An 11,725-nucleotide genomic window follows, 5' to 3' on the forward strand; every position below is an offset into this window, starting at 1 on the left:
GATGTACGATTTCGGACCATAAAGAACCGATTCAAGGCAGTCGACAGGTGAAATTGTCGGTCCGGTGATCGTATGGTGCCACCCCGTAAAAGAGCCACGCAACGTCCCGTTATCTTTGTAGTACGTGTCCGTTCGTTCGTTCGTCTATTCGTCTGTGATTATTTTGTGTGCCGTGTCAACCCACGAGTTGAGGCTCACAAATAACGACTGGTCTGGCTGAATGGGTTATGGAAATGAACAAGTGAAAAAATATCCCGATAAAGTTTCTGTCCGTCAGACCTACAACATGATGAACAAATACGCTGTGAAGAATCGCAAGAAAGTAGTCTTTAAGATCTGAGCTTAAATACACACCACACACCCACAAGCGCGTAAACTCACCTGCTAGAATGTGCACGTCCTTCAAAACAGGCAGCCTTTCTCCTGTCCAAAGAAACTATGAGATGTATCTTATCTGTAAAAGTGCGGCTACTGCTGGCGATGGCCCCGAGGGAACCAGCTTTCCTTCTTTGGCCTTCGTCCCCAAAACGCCCTTCACCTTCGCTGGAACCTGCACAAATAATGTAATCCGGAGCGATGTCGAGAGTGTAGTCACAAGGCTCCGCCTGTTGTTGCCACGGGACGTGTACTTCCACCCTTTGTTTTTCACGACGATAAGCCCGGATGATATTAGACTGACACTTTCTCTCGCATACAGACACTTTTCACTTGGTCACTTCAAGGGGTGAGGAAGAATGACCTCGACGCTGGGAATCTGTTTCTTCGATCGATGTTTTAACTTTTATTCGAACCTATTTCATACACTTTCTCCCGAAGGATGCCCTAAGGGGTCCGCTTTGTACTGCACAATCACACGCACACCCGCGAATCGTTGCGGACAAAATGCCAATACTCAACAATAACACTAGATGCACTAGACACTTTCCTTACTTCCTGTTGCAGCCAAGGGGGCGGGGGAAAACTATCATCTAACCAAACGAAACTAGCACCGTCGGAAAAAGGCGATGGTTGCAAAACATTCTGTACACATCGCACAGTGAGACCACGCAACGGCACCGTCGGGAAAACAACACACATGCACCGTCGTTCGCTTATGCACCAGCATCGATCGCAAAACGGGGTTTTCCGAAGGTTGAAAGGATTAGAAGCCTGCGAGCCCAGCAGGAAACACGCGACGAACGAGGCGTAACACACAGTCGACGCACCACACAACCAGGCAGCGGCAGTCCAGGAAAGCGAAAAAGCACAATGTGTAGTTTGTTGTTTTGTCGAGAAGTTTCATTTGCACAATTGTCAAATTCCTGGCATCTTCCAACTGGATGCAGGGTTGCACACGACGCTTCCCGTTTCGAGACGATTTACATGAAAAAATTTGAAATCAACGTTTGAAGCAACGTTTCAACTTTTTCTACGTAAAAACTAGTATGATCGTCATACCAGGATAATAACGGGTAGCACAGAGCTGGCAACTAGTAAATTATCCGATCGTTTTTCATGATCAGTTAAATATATAAATTCGGGGGTTTCGGTCAGATAAATATACAAATGAAATGTTTGTCACTTTTTAAAATATTTTGCTTTAACTAGATCCTTGCGATAGTGGATTCATTTTTTCTTTTATTTTTGGGATTCGAACCAACGCCGGTCAGCTGTTTTTGTTTTTCGGAAAGTATTCAAAGCTACGGAGAAAAACACTCCCTACGGTTCTGTTCAATGACGTATCATACAATAGCATATTATATTTAATATTAATTACCATACTGAAGAGTAATAGTAAGTGTTCGAATCAATTGATGGATTGTGTGTGTGTTTTACTGCTGCTCGGGTTTACCGGCGTGTCGTACGGCGACGAACTCACTTTATCCTTATTCCCGAATTGTCCTGAGTAAAACTACAGCACACTTCAGCTTACAGTATAAATTCCACAGTTAGCTAATGAAAGTTTTGTTTTTACCCTCGTTTGTATCAAATCCGAACGGTTCACTGTTAGGTCAGTCTCGTTTCGCTGCGCCACCGCGGTTGTTGTTTATTGACGCAATAAATGGATCTTGTTGTTGTTGTTGTTGTTGTTTGTTATGCAGTTTTGTGAATCTGTTGTTTCTGCTACGGATGGAAGATGTTCTGATACCATTGAACGCGATGCACAACGTACAGCAGTTATGTGCTGGATCCCTTTTTTTGTGCAGATACACTTGAACGACACCGAGACTGAATTGTTCTGAAACACGGCACACACTGATGGTAAAACGCACACTGAAACGCGCTGAAGATTCCCGGAGCTCACGTCAGAAAGGAAGGAATCTTCGGCCTAAATGTGCGACTGTGTTCACACCGGGTGTGGTGTTATTGCCGTGTGTTTCCGATCGGTTGCTTTCTTGCGGCGCTTGTTACGCACCTCCCACCACAGTAAAAGATCCCCAGACGTGTGACAGCGCTCTCCGGAACGAAAGCGGCCACACCAGCGTGAGGGAAGAATGTTGACGGCTGCTCCTAACAACGCCAACCGTGCACCTTCTACGGATTACTCGAGGACGGTGGTATCTTCGCGAATAAGTATCTCTACAATCTCCTCCTCAACGTTATCTGGATCAGCCTCCAGTGTGTCAGTGTCAATATCTGAAACGAAAGGCAAAGCAAACCATAGCCATAGTAAGATCACTCGAAAACGAATTCCACGTCCTTCCTAACGCTTCATCTTCACGATACGCACTGTTACGCAGCTGCATACGGCGGTACTTCTGTTCCTCCCACTCCTTGACGCGCTTCGTGCGGTACTCGGTGAACTGCTCGCGCAATTTCGCCCGCTTCTCAATCAACTCCTTCGAGGCACGCGTCATGCGCAGACGGTCCTTGGTTTCGAACTGCGTGTAGTACTTCTTCAGATTCTTGCGGATCTCCTTCTGCTTAGCCTCCGTCAGGAGGGTCGCGGGACGTGGACGCCACAGGAACAGCATGAAGTTCTTCAGATTGATACGCTTCAGAATGCGCCCCTGGAATGACCACATATAGTAGCCCTGATCTTCCTTTGCCTGTGAATTAAATATTAGAACGTAATTAATATTTAATCGTAATATGAAGTATTATATTCCGTAAAGCCTACTGATTTGCTAATGTATTGAGCAACTTTTATCTCCGGATTAGTTTTACATCCAAAGACTTTTTTTGTCCAACGAACTTCACTTTTGGAGGGTAAACTAAGAGAATTTTCGATATTGAATTTGTTTTTCCGAAAACCTCTAATGGGTCCTCCGTATTTGAATAGTTATGTAACATTTATGGCCACCTACCTTGCCAGACGTGCCCGTCACAACGTACCGCCCGGTCGGATCCCACTCGACCTCCGATGCGCGATAGTGATCGCCAGTCTTCATGATGGTAAAATCGTTCGTATCCACAAACTCGAACGCACCCATCGAGAGGTTCGCCAGCACGATAAACTGCCCCCGTGGTGACCAGAACATGTGACTGCAGACCTTCTTCTCCAGCTTCTTTACCATCGTCGGTTCTTGGCCCTTGCGCGCCTCGTAGAAGCTGACGCTGGCCGACGATGGTTCGCCGTGGATGATGGCAAACTTGGAGCCGACCGGTTCCCAGGAGAACGCCAGAATCGTCTCCTTTACCTCGACCGAATCGACTGGAATGTCCTTCTCGCGCATGTGGAAGATTTCAAAGTTGTAGAACATACCGAGGAACTTCACGTCCGAGTCCTTCTTGTCCTTCTTGTCCTTCTTCGACTTGGAGAATCGATCGACCTTGACGCACAGGTAGTCGCCCGACTTTTGCCAGTGGATCTTGCAATCGGCCACGTTGAACAAGTTCTTCGTGCGCAGCTCGATCTTCTTCGGGATGGCAAGCAGCGTTACCTTCGCCGGGACATCGATTTCCTCCGCAACCCAGTAGGCGATGGTGTTGTCCGTCGGCGACCAGCTAAAGTTACGGATACCCTCCACCTTGATGGACTTCATGTCGAGTAGGAAGAAGGTGGTCGTATCGTAGATCTGAATCTGGCTGTCGATCAAACGCGCCACGTAGCGATCGTCGTGCGACCAGCGCAGCATCGACGCGTTCGACATTCCGTCCGAAACGAACGCACGCTTCTCGGCACCGGTGCGAATGTCCCAGATGACAATCTTCTGCCCATTCGGTCCGTACGTTACCAAGTACTGCTCGCAGGGTGAAATGTCCACGAACTGGGCACCGCTGTGCGCGAACTTGTTCACTTTCACGAAGCTCGATCCACCCCAGATGATGACACCCTGCTTATGGAAAGTCACGATGTACGTTCCCTTCGGTGACCACTTGACGTAAGTGTCCGTGAAGCGCTAGAAAAGGAAGAAAAACAATGTTTAGTATCTACGGTTCCAACTGTGACTGTACGCAGTAGTGTCAACAAATTACCTCTCGTTTGAGCAATTCCGTCGGTTCAGGTTGTGTGTTCTGGCAGAATTGAACCTGTACCGAGCCTGGAACCGTTTCCGACACCACACAGAACTGATCTTGCGCCTCCGGTTCCACCAGGAAGTTGTACAGATCGTTCTGCACCTTGTACGGTTGCGGCTCCGGCGGGGACCATTCCTTCGGGATGTCCGAGTACTTTTGGAAATCGGAAAACCGGTTCACCAGCAGCGTGTAGTGCTTATCGAGTCGGTAGTTGTTCAATGCTTTCACCGCCTCTTCCGCACTCTCCTGGTTCTTGTACTCGATGAACGCGTACCCCTTGGTGTTGTCCTCCTCGTCCTTCGGGTAGTGCACGTTCACGATCGTGCCGGCATTCTTGAAGATCTTCTCCAGGATACCCTTCAGCTTGGGGAAGCGAGCGGCACCGACGACGGGGATGTTATCGACCACCACCACATTCTCCACTCCGTCCGATTCGCACGGTTTTTGCTTCAGAAAATCACCGAGCAATTCTGCAATTTAAAACCACATCAAAAGACACGGACACGTCGATTAATAACTTTTAAAAGTAGGTAGCACTCGGAGCACTTCTACGTAGGCACACTAACACTGATGCACATCCCGGCATCTGCATCATCATCATTTCACTGTCTCGTCGATCGGCCAACCAATCAACCTACCTTCGTCGGACACATCGTCCACGAATCCCTCCGGATCTTCGAAGTTCGGCTCCTCCTCGAAGTCCTGGTCTTCGCCTTTCTTTTTAGCCATCCTGGGATGCTGAAATCGGTCGGTAAAAGCGAAAAATCCGAAGCGACCGTGCAAAGAAAATTTCGCGACGTTTGACACTTGGAACCGGAAAGGACTGAAAGAGGCTTTCGGTTTCACAAGGTTGGTAGTACCGACTGCGCTACGAATTCGTGCTTAAGCAAACGTCATTTTGCTTTTTGAAATATAGCATGGGCGAAATATTTCAGTTTGTAAAATTTATAAAACTGCTCACTGTTTTCTAGAGATAAACAATATTATTCTTGACGATTAATAATTGAAGTTTTTCATTTTTAGCTATAATTTTTTTATGTACAAACGAATAATCATTGTGATATGTTTTAATAAAATTAATTATTGGTAAATTTCACCATAATTCTGGAATTGTTTCACAACATCCCCGGCAACGTCAAGCATCGACTTTGACAGTTCTATTTGTAGAAAAGGTAGCAAAGATCTATCAGATTCACTAGCGTAGTGAAAAATGTCAATAAAGTGACCAGCGCTGGAAACTTGTTCTGCAAATTCTCACTGAAAATCAACCCATTGCAGCCGTTCGGGATTCATTGCGAGCTGTGCATATTCTATCGTAACGAAACAAATAAACGATAGGTTGTTTTAATGGTGCATCATACTGGAAGAGGATGGTAAGATATGTTTGTTTAACCAATTTGGCACCCCGCGATAACACTTTTGGGGCGCTGGTATGGAGATGATGGTGCGATTGAAATGACCTTTCCGAATGCGGTCGGTATGCCGTATCGTCTGTTTGCTTTCCGCAGGGTGCCAACATTTCCCAACTCGAGCGTGACATCGGTTCGGACCAATTCCCTCCGAACGAGCATTACTTCGGGCTGGTCAATGTACGTATACGGGCAGTAGTATGGTTTGGGAGGGGAAAGAGTGGAGTGCATTCCTTTGGTGCCTACATGAAGTGTGTTTTGTTTGTGGTTTGCAGTTCGGAAACACCTGCTACAGCAATTCGGTCCTGCAGGCGCTCTACTTCTGCCGCCCGTTCCGGGAAAAGGTGCTAGAGTATAAGGCGAAGAATAGACGCACCAAGGAGACGCTTCTGTCGTGCCTGGCCGACCTGTTCTACAGCATAGCGACGCAGAAGAAGAAGGTGGGATCGATCGCGCCGAAAAAGTTCATCGCCCGGTTGCGCAAGGAGAAGGAGGAGTTCGATAACTACATGCAGCAGGATGCCCACGAGTTCCTTAACTTTCTCATCAATCACATCAACGAAATCATCCTGGCCGAGCGTAACCAGGCAAAGGCGGGCGGGACCGCCGGAAGCAAGGGAACCGCTGCCAACGGAACCGCCGGAGGGGGAAACGGAATGAACCTGGGGCAGGACAACTCAAACAGCAACAACAACAACAACAACAATACGGAACCAACATGGGTGCACGAAATCTTTCAGGGAATTCTTACGAGTGAGACGCGCTGCCTCAACTGCGAAACGGTGAGCAGCAAGGACGAGAACTTCTTCGACCTCCAGGTGGACGTTGACCAGAATACCAGCATCACGCACTGCCTGCGGTGCTTCAGCAACACGGAGACGTTGTGTAGTGATAACAAATTCAAATGTGATAACTGCTGCAGCTACCAGGAAGCGCAGAAGCGAATGCGCGTCAAGAAGCTGCCGATGATACTGGCCCTCCATCTGAAGCGCTTCAAGTACATGGAACAGTACAACCGGCACATAAAAGTTTCCCATCGGGTCGTGTTTCCGCTCGAGCTACGACTATTCAATACGGTAAGAGAATACTTTTTGGTGCAACCTTGAGCTTGCTAACGCCTTAATGTTTTTGCCCTCCAGTCCGACGATGCGGTTAACCCGGATCGACTGTACGACCTCATGGCGGTGGTCATACACTGCGGCTCGGGTCCAAACCGTGGCCATTACATAAGTATTGTAAAAAGTCACGGCTTCTGGTTGCTGTTCGATGACGACATGGTTGATGTAAGTGCAATACAGACGCCATTTATAAAAGGAAACACAACGTTTACCTCTTCTTCGTATTGTTTTTCTCTGCAGAAAATCGAAGCTTCCACCATCGAAGACTTTTACGGACTGACATCGGACATCCAGAAATCGTCGGAAACGGGCTACATCCTATTCTACCAGTCCCGGGACTGTGCGTAGGGACGAAGCGTTGGATGCGTACGGTTGTTCGATTCGAAAGTGAAAGTGAAGTGTGGAATGGAAATTCGTGGCTGTTGGGAGTCAAGAAGGGGATTTTGAATTGTTAATTTATTTATTTGCCAGCGAAAGTGTTATATAATACTGAATTTATATATTGAAGCTGTATAAAGTCAACTTACGTAGGATTACTTTAGTTCGTATTTTTAGTTGCTTTGATTTACCTACCACCGTTGGTTTTCGCTTGTTCTAGTGTCAGTTTCCCTAGGTTGACTTCTTTTCTTCTAATTCGACCGGTAGGAGTTATTGAAATTGAAACCGTTAAGGTATACTAAAATTTAAAATTCTCATAGTTTCTACACATTTGGTGAGTTAACAAAACACATGTACTGAGAAATCAAACGAGACAATGATGTGCCGTGTGGTACATACGGAAAAAGTAATACGTCCTCAAGAACATGAAATACTTGCCCAGGGATTGGGTCTTAAGGAGCATAGAAGTGAATTTAAAACGCCTTCACACACTTCATCACATTAAAGACAAACTTCGTTATAGACTTTAATCGAATGGAAATCTTCTACCGTTCGCTTCACGATTGAGTATAAAGAAAGGTTTAAGTTTTACTTCCCGAGCGCTAGCAGGGAAACGAAGGATACGTGTTCAAAGTTTGTTAGAAAAGGCGGTTGATCTTCACCATCATTGTGAGCCGAGTTTGTTAGTGTGTGGAAATCCAGGATTACCAAAGGGGAGGATTAACCCGGTTGTGTGACTAGAAAATGTCCTACCAAGGACGGACACAGGAACGATCGATTAGAAATCGAGTAGGCGGGAAAAAATCACAGACTACTTATAAACAGTTTTGTCATCAACAAACTCCTCCTCCCCGACAAAGCAACACTGCTAGCTGTGTAGCTCCCGAGGGGAGGAGGTAACATAACTTACTGAAGGGAAAATAAAAATCAGGGCAGAAAGTGAACTTGCAAACAGTATCTTGCCACGGTCGAGCAGAGCGACAATTTTGTAAAACATTAGTCACCGGTAAGGGCCAAATGCCGGATACTGAAACTAATAAAATACGTGAATAACTGTTTAGATAAAGTGTTTCTTTCTGTTTTGATCAATCAGCTTGGTTTCAAACATTCGCATGTAAGTATTTTCCTTGGAAATAAACATAGGAGGGTAATACATCGAGAGCAATTTCTTGCTGAAATGTGACTTGGTTATTTTTTAATACCATTCAAAGGACTCTTGCATTGCCCGTGATCAACGCGATCAATGCATTTCTTCTGAAAAGTGATGCCCATTTTCTCACGATAGAAAAAAAACTTTCCACACTCACGTTATGTTTTCCTCGCATTCTGTATTTTGTTGAAGATATCCATAAATTTACGTGTTGTCGGTTCACCATGGAACATCCGGTACACAACAAACACCACCACTTCGACACAAGTGTGACTTCGCAACGAAAAAAACCGTGCACCGCCACAGCAACAGCAACCAGTACCACTGCCGGTTCACCGGAAAATCGTGCTTAAGCCACGAACTCGTACGGGATCGGAGCCAGGAAGATGGGGGTGGGCGGGTTCTTGATGACCTGAGCCTGACGCGGTGGCTTCGGCTTGCGCTTGAGCGACACCTTCATCTTCAGCTTCTTGTCCCTGATCTCACGGCGCTTCAGGTCGTTCTCCTTCACGCGGCGCAGGAAATCCTCGTGGCAACGGGACGGGTTGACGTGCTCGACGCGAACGTTGATGCGCTTGGCTAGGATCTTTCCGCGGACACGCTTGTTCACGATCACACCGAGGGCGTGCTTCGTGACATTGTACACACGGCCAGTTTTACCGTGGTACGCCTTGTAGGGCATACCCTTGTGGACGGCTCCGTGACCCTGTGAGGTACAAAAGAAAAACCATGTAAATAAACCATAATACATTGTCTTCAAATCAAAATCAAGGGTGGCCTGGCTCGGTGCATACATACCTTGATGTCCACGTAGTCACCGGCCTTGTAGACCTTCATGTAGGTAGACAGAGGGATGGTTCCATGCTTGCGGAATCCGCGGGAGAACATATCCCGGGTACCACGGCGATAACCCTTGGAGTTCGTCATGTTTACTGTCGGTTGTCTTTACGGTTGTGAAACGACTTTCCTAGAATGATACAATTGAGAAGAAACGGTTGATCAGAAATATGCCCTTCAATGAATCCACAGCGCAACCGAGTAATCCGCTTATTTCCCCCGATCCGTATGACGCTGTGACAGCGTTGCACGAGCGGTATACCATGAACCAAGCACATTCGATACGGAAACACACGTAAACGGTTCGCATCGATTCGGGTCCCAACGACTCGGCACCCACAAACCAACGCCGTTTCTTGAAGGAACATCATATTACTTTGCAATTCGATTCCCCCGAAGCGGACAATAAGCGGTACTTTTGGTAAAATTACGAAAATATTAGCGTATTTCCACGGGGATACGTACTGTCAACTTCACGAGTGCCGAAGAAAAGGTTAAGGAAAGAGTGGTTTCTGCTGTCAACGGTTGGTGGCAGCACCGACATCCGGCTGTCATCGGTGCAGGGCTGTATATTTACCCTTTTATAAATTTATTTATGAATTATTTCATAAATAGAAAAACACCAAATTCCCAAACAAATAAAAATAAGACAAATTTTAGAAATAGAGGAAAATTCGAAGCTATTTCATGAAATTATGTTAATTGCAGTTATCCCAGAAAGTATGTCGGAGTTGTTAATATTTTTTCATTTTATAAAAAGTTAATTTTGCCCGAAACACTTGAAAACGTGTATCCAAATCTATTGTTATGTTTTTCCCTTCATTCCGATAATTTTGATTTTCTTTTAGCATAGAAAAGATAGATTACTCCTTCCCTTGAATCTATGCAAAGGATCAGTAAATCATGCTTATATTTGTTTAGTGTGCGTGTGCTATGCTCACCATACATTTTTGATTACAAACCGCGGTTGATAAACCTGGTCGGATTAAAAAAAGCAACCAGGAGATCGTTTCTTTACGCTGTCGATTGCAACGGATCATACGAGCTGGCAGTCCAATCGTGTCGTGCTGGAGACAACAGGGAACGCAACAAGTGTGCCTTTTCGCGGTGTTGACACGGACATTCCGTTGACATTAGGCCGCGTATCGATTGTGCTGTGTAAAATTGTAAAAGCAATTTAATTCCAACCGAAAGTTATGAATCCCTCGGAATGGTTTAGCGAGGTGTCCGACGAGCTCTGGCCGGGTCAATGCTTTTCGCTCAAGGTGAAAAGCGTTCTCCACGAGGAGCGCTCCAAGTACCAGCATATCAAAATTGTCCAGAGGTGCGCTAGAGTGGGATTTCCCCCCGGCTTTAAGTCACCGGAATGGCTAACATTGAAGTGTACCTTTTTAGTGAGTCGCACGGGGTTGTGCTGATACTCGACGGCATCATCCAGTGTACGGAGCGGGACGAGTTCGCTTATCAGGAGATGATTTCCTTCCTGCCGCTCTGCTGCCATCCGAACCCGCAGCGCGTGCTCATCGTCGGCGGTGGTGATGGAGGTGTGGCGCGGGAGGTGGCCAAGCACCCGTCGGTGACGGAGGTGCACCAGGTGGAGATTGACGAGCGGGTGGTGGAGCTATCCAAGCAGTACCTTCCATTCATGGCGTGCGGGTTCGATTCACCTAAGCTGAAGCTAACAATTGGCGATGGGTTCGAGTACATGAAGCAGCACGAGGGCGCCTTTGACGTTATCATCACAGACAGCAGCGATCCGATCGGGCCGGCCGAGTCACTCTTCCGGGAGTCATACTTCGAGCTGGTGAAGCGAGCGCTCAAACCGAACGGCATCATTTGCTCGCAGGGTGGCAGCTTCTGGCTCGATGCGGGCCATGTCCGCGAGACGCTCGACTACTGCCGAAAGCACTTCCCGCGCGTCACGTACGGGCTCGCCGCCGTGCCGTCGTATCCAACGGGGCAGATTGGATTTTTCATCGCCAGCCTCAACCCGGTAGGTCATAACGTGGCAATCAACTGAAACGTAGGGCAAATAATAATAATTTAAATTATTTTAGGAAACGAATTTCAGTGAACCTTCGCGCACATTCAAGGATGAAGAAATCGATCGGATGAGCCTGCGGTACTACACCTCGGACGTGCACCGGGCCGCTTTCACTTTGCCACGGTTTGCCACGAAAGCACTCTATCCGTAGCCTGCATATAGGCCAGAAAATGTGGTGCATTCTAAAGAGGGAAACGAAATAAAGGGAACACATGGGATCAAGGGAAGTTAGGGAAACTCAATGTTGAGAGATGAGATTTGTTTTTAACCCGTTGTATAAGTCTGTCAATCGATGTGTGTATCGTGTCAAATGTTTGTTTGAATAAATGCTGTTGCACGTCTGCCCCTT

The 11,725-nt window shown here is 46.9% G+C and overlaps 4 protein-coding genes across 5 annotated transcripts; 2 read left to right on the plus strand and 2 right to left on the minus strand.

Annotated features, from left to right (window-relative positions):
* Nucleotides 1-2,283: 2,283 nt before the first annotated feature.
* LOC131289489 (eukaryotic translation initiation factor 3 subunit B) lies at nt 2,284-5,241 on the minus strand. The gene is made up of 5 exons (XM_058318764.1): nt 5,079-5,241; nt 4,399-4,910; nt 3,288-4,322; nt 2,711-3,029; nt 2,284-2,616 (listed from the first exon to the last, which is right to left on the minus strand). Exons 1-5 carry the CDS (start codon nt 5,167-5,169, stop codon nt 2,522-2,524), a joined length of 2,052 nt encoding a protein of 683 aa, XP_058174747.1. The 5' UTR covers nt 5,170-5,241; the 3' UTR covers nt 2,284-2,521.
* A 412-nt stretch (nt 5,242-5,653) lies between these two features.
* Nucleotides 5,654-8,393, plus strand: LOC131286329 (ubiquitin carboxyl-terminal hydrolase 46). The gene is made up of 5 exons (XM_058315268.1): nt 5,654-5,813; nt 5,949-6,029; nt 6,125-6,925; nt 6,989-7,132; nt 7,208-8,393. The coding sequence occupies exons 1-5, from the start codon at nt 5,811-5,813 to the stop codon at nt 7,313-7,315; spliced, it is 1,137 nt and encodes a 378-aa protein (XP_058171251.1). The 5' UTR covers nt 5,654-5,810; the 3' UTR covers nt 7,316-8,393.
* A 260-nt stretch (nt 8,394-8,653) lies between these two features.
* Nucleotides 8,654-9,848, minus strand: LOC131286203 (large ribosomal subunit protein eL21). 2 transcript variants are annotated; one of them, XM_058315126.1, is made up of 3 exons: nt 9,798-9,848; nt 9,294-9,462; nt 8,654-9,201 (listed from the first exon to the last, which is right to left on the minus strand). In XM_058315126.1, the coding sequence occupies exons 2-3, from the start codon at nt 9,420-9,422 to the stop codon at nt 8,845-8,847; spliced, it is 486 nt and encodes a 161-aa protein (XP_058171109.1). In that variant the 5' UTR covers nt 9,423-9,462; nt 9,798-9,848; the 3' UTR covers nt 8,654-8,844. The 2 variants fall into 2 exon arrangements, with proteins under 2 accessions (XP_058171109.1, XP_058171108.1); XM_058315125.1 differs by lacking the exon at nt 9,798-9,848 and adding an exon at nt 9,709-9,796.
* A 468-nt stretch (nt 9,849-10,316) lies between these two features.
* On the plus strand, nt 10,317-11,725 carry LOC131286788 (spermidine synthase). Its single transcript, XM_058315787.1, has 3 exons — nt 10,317-10,656; nt 10,728-11,325; nt 11,390-11,725. Exons 1-3 carry the CDS (start codon nt 10,529-10,531, stop codon nt 11,525-11,527), a joined length of 864 nt encoding a protein of 287 aa, XP_058171770.1. The 5' UTR covers nt 10,317-10,528; the 3' UTR covers nt 11,528-11,725.

This window comes from Anopheles ziemanni, chromosome 3 (assembly GCF_943734765.1).
Source record: "Anopheles ziemanni chromosome 3, idAnoZiCoDA_A2_x.2, whole genome shotgun sequence".
In the NCBI taxonomy this organism is placed as follows: Eukaryota; Metazoa; Arthropoda; class Insecta; order Diptera; family Culicidae; genus Anopheles; species Anopheles ziemanni.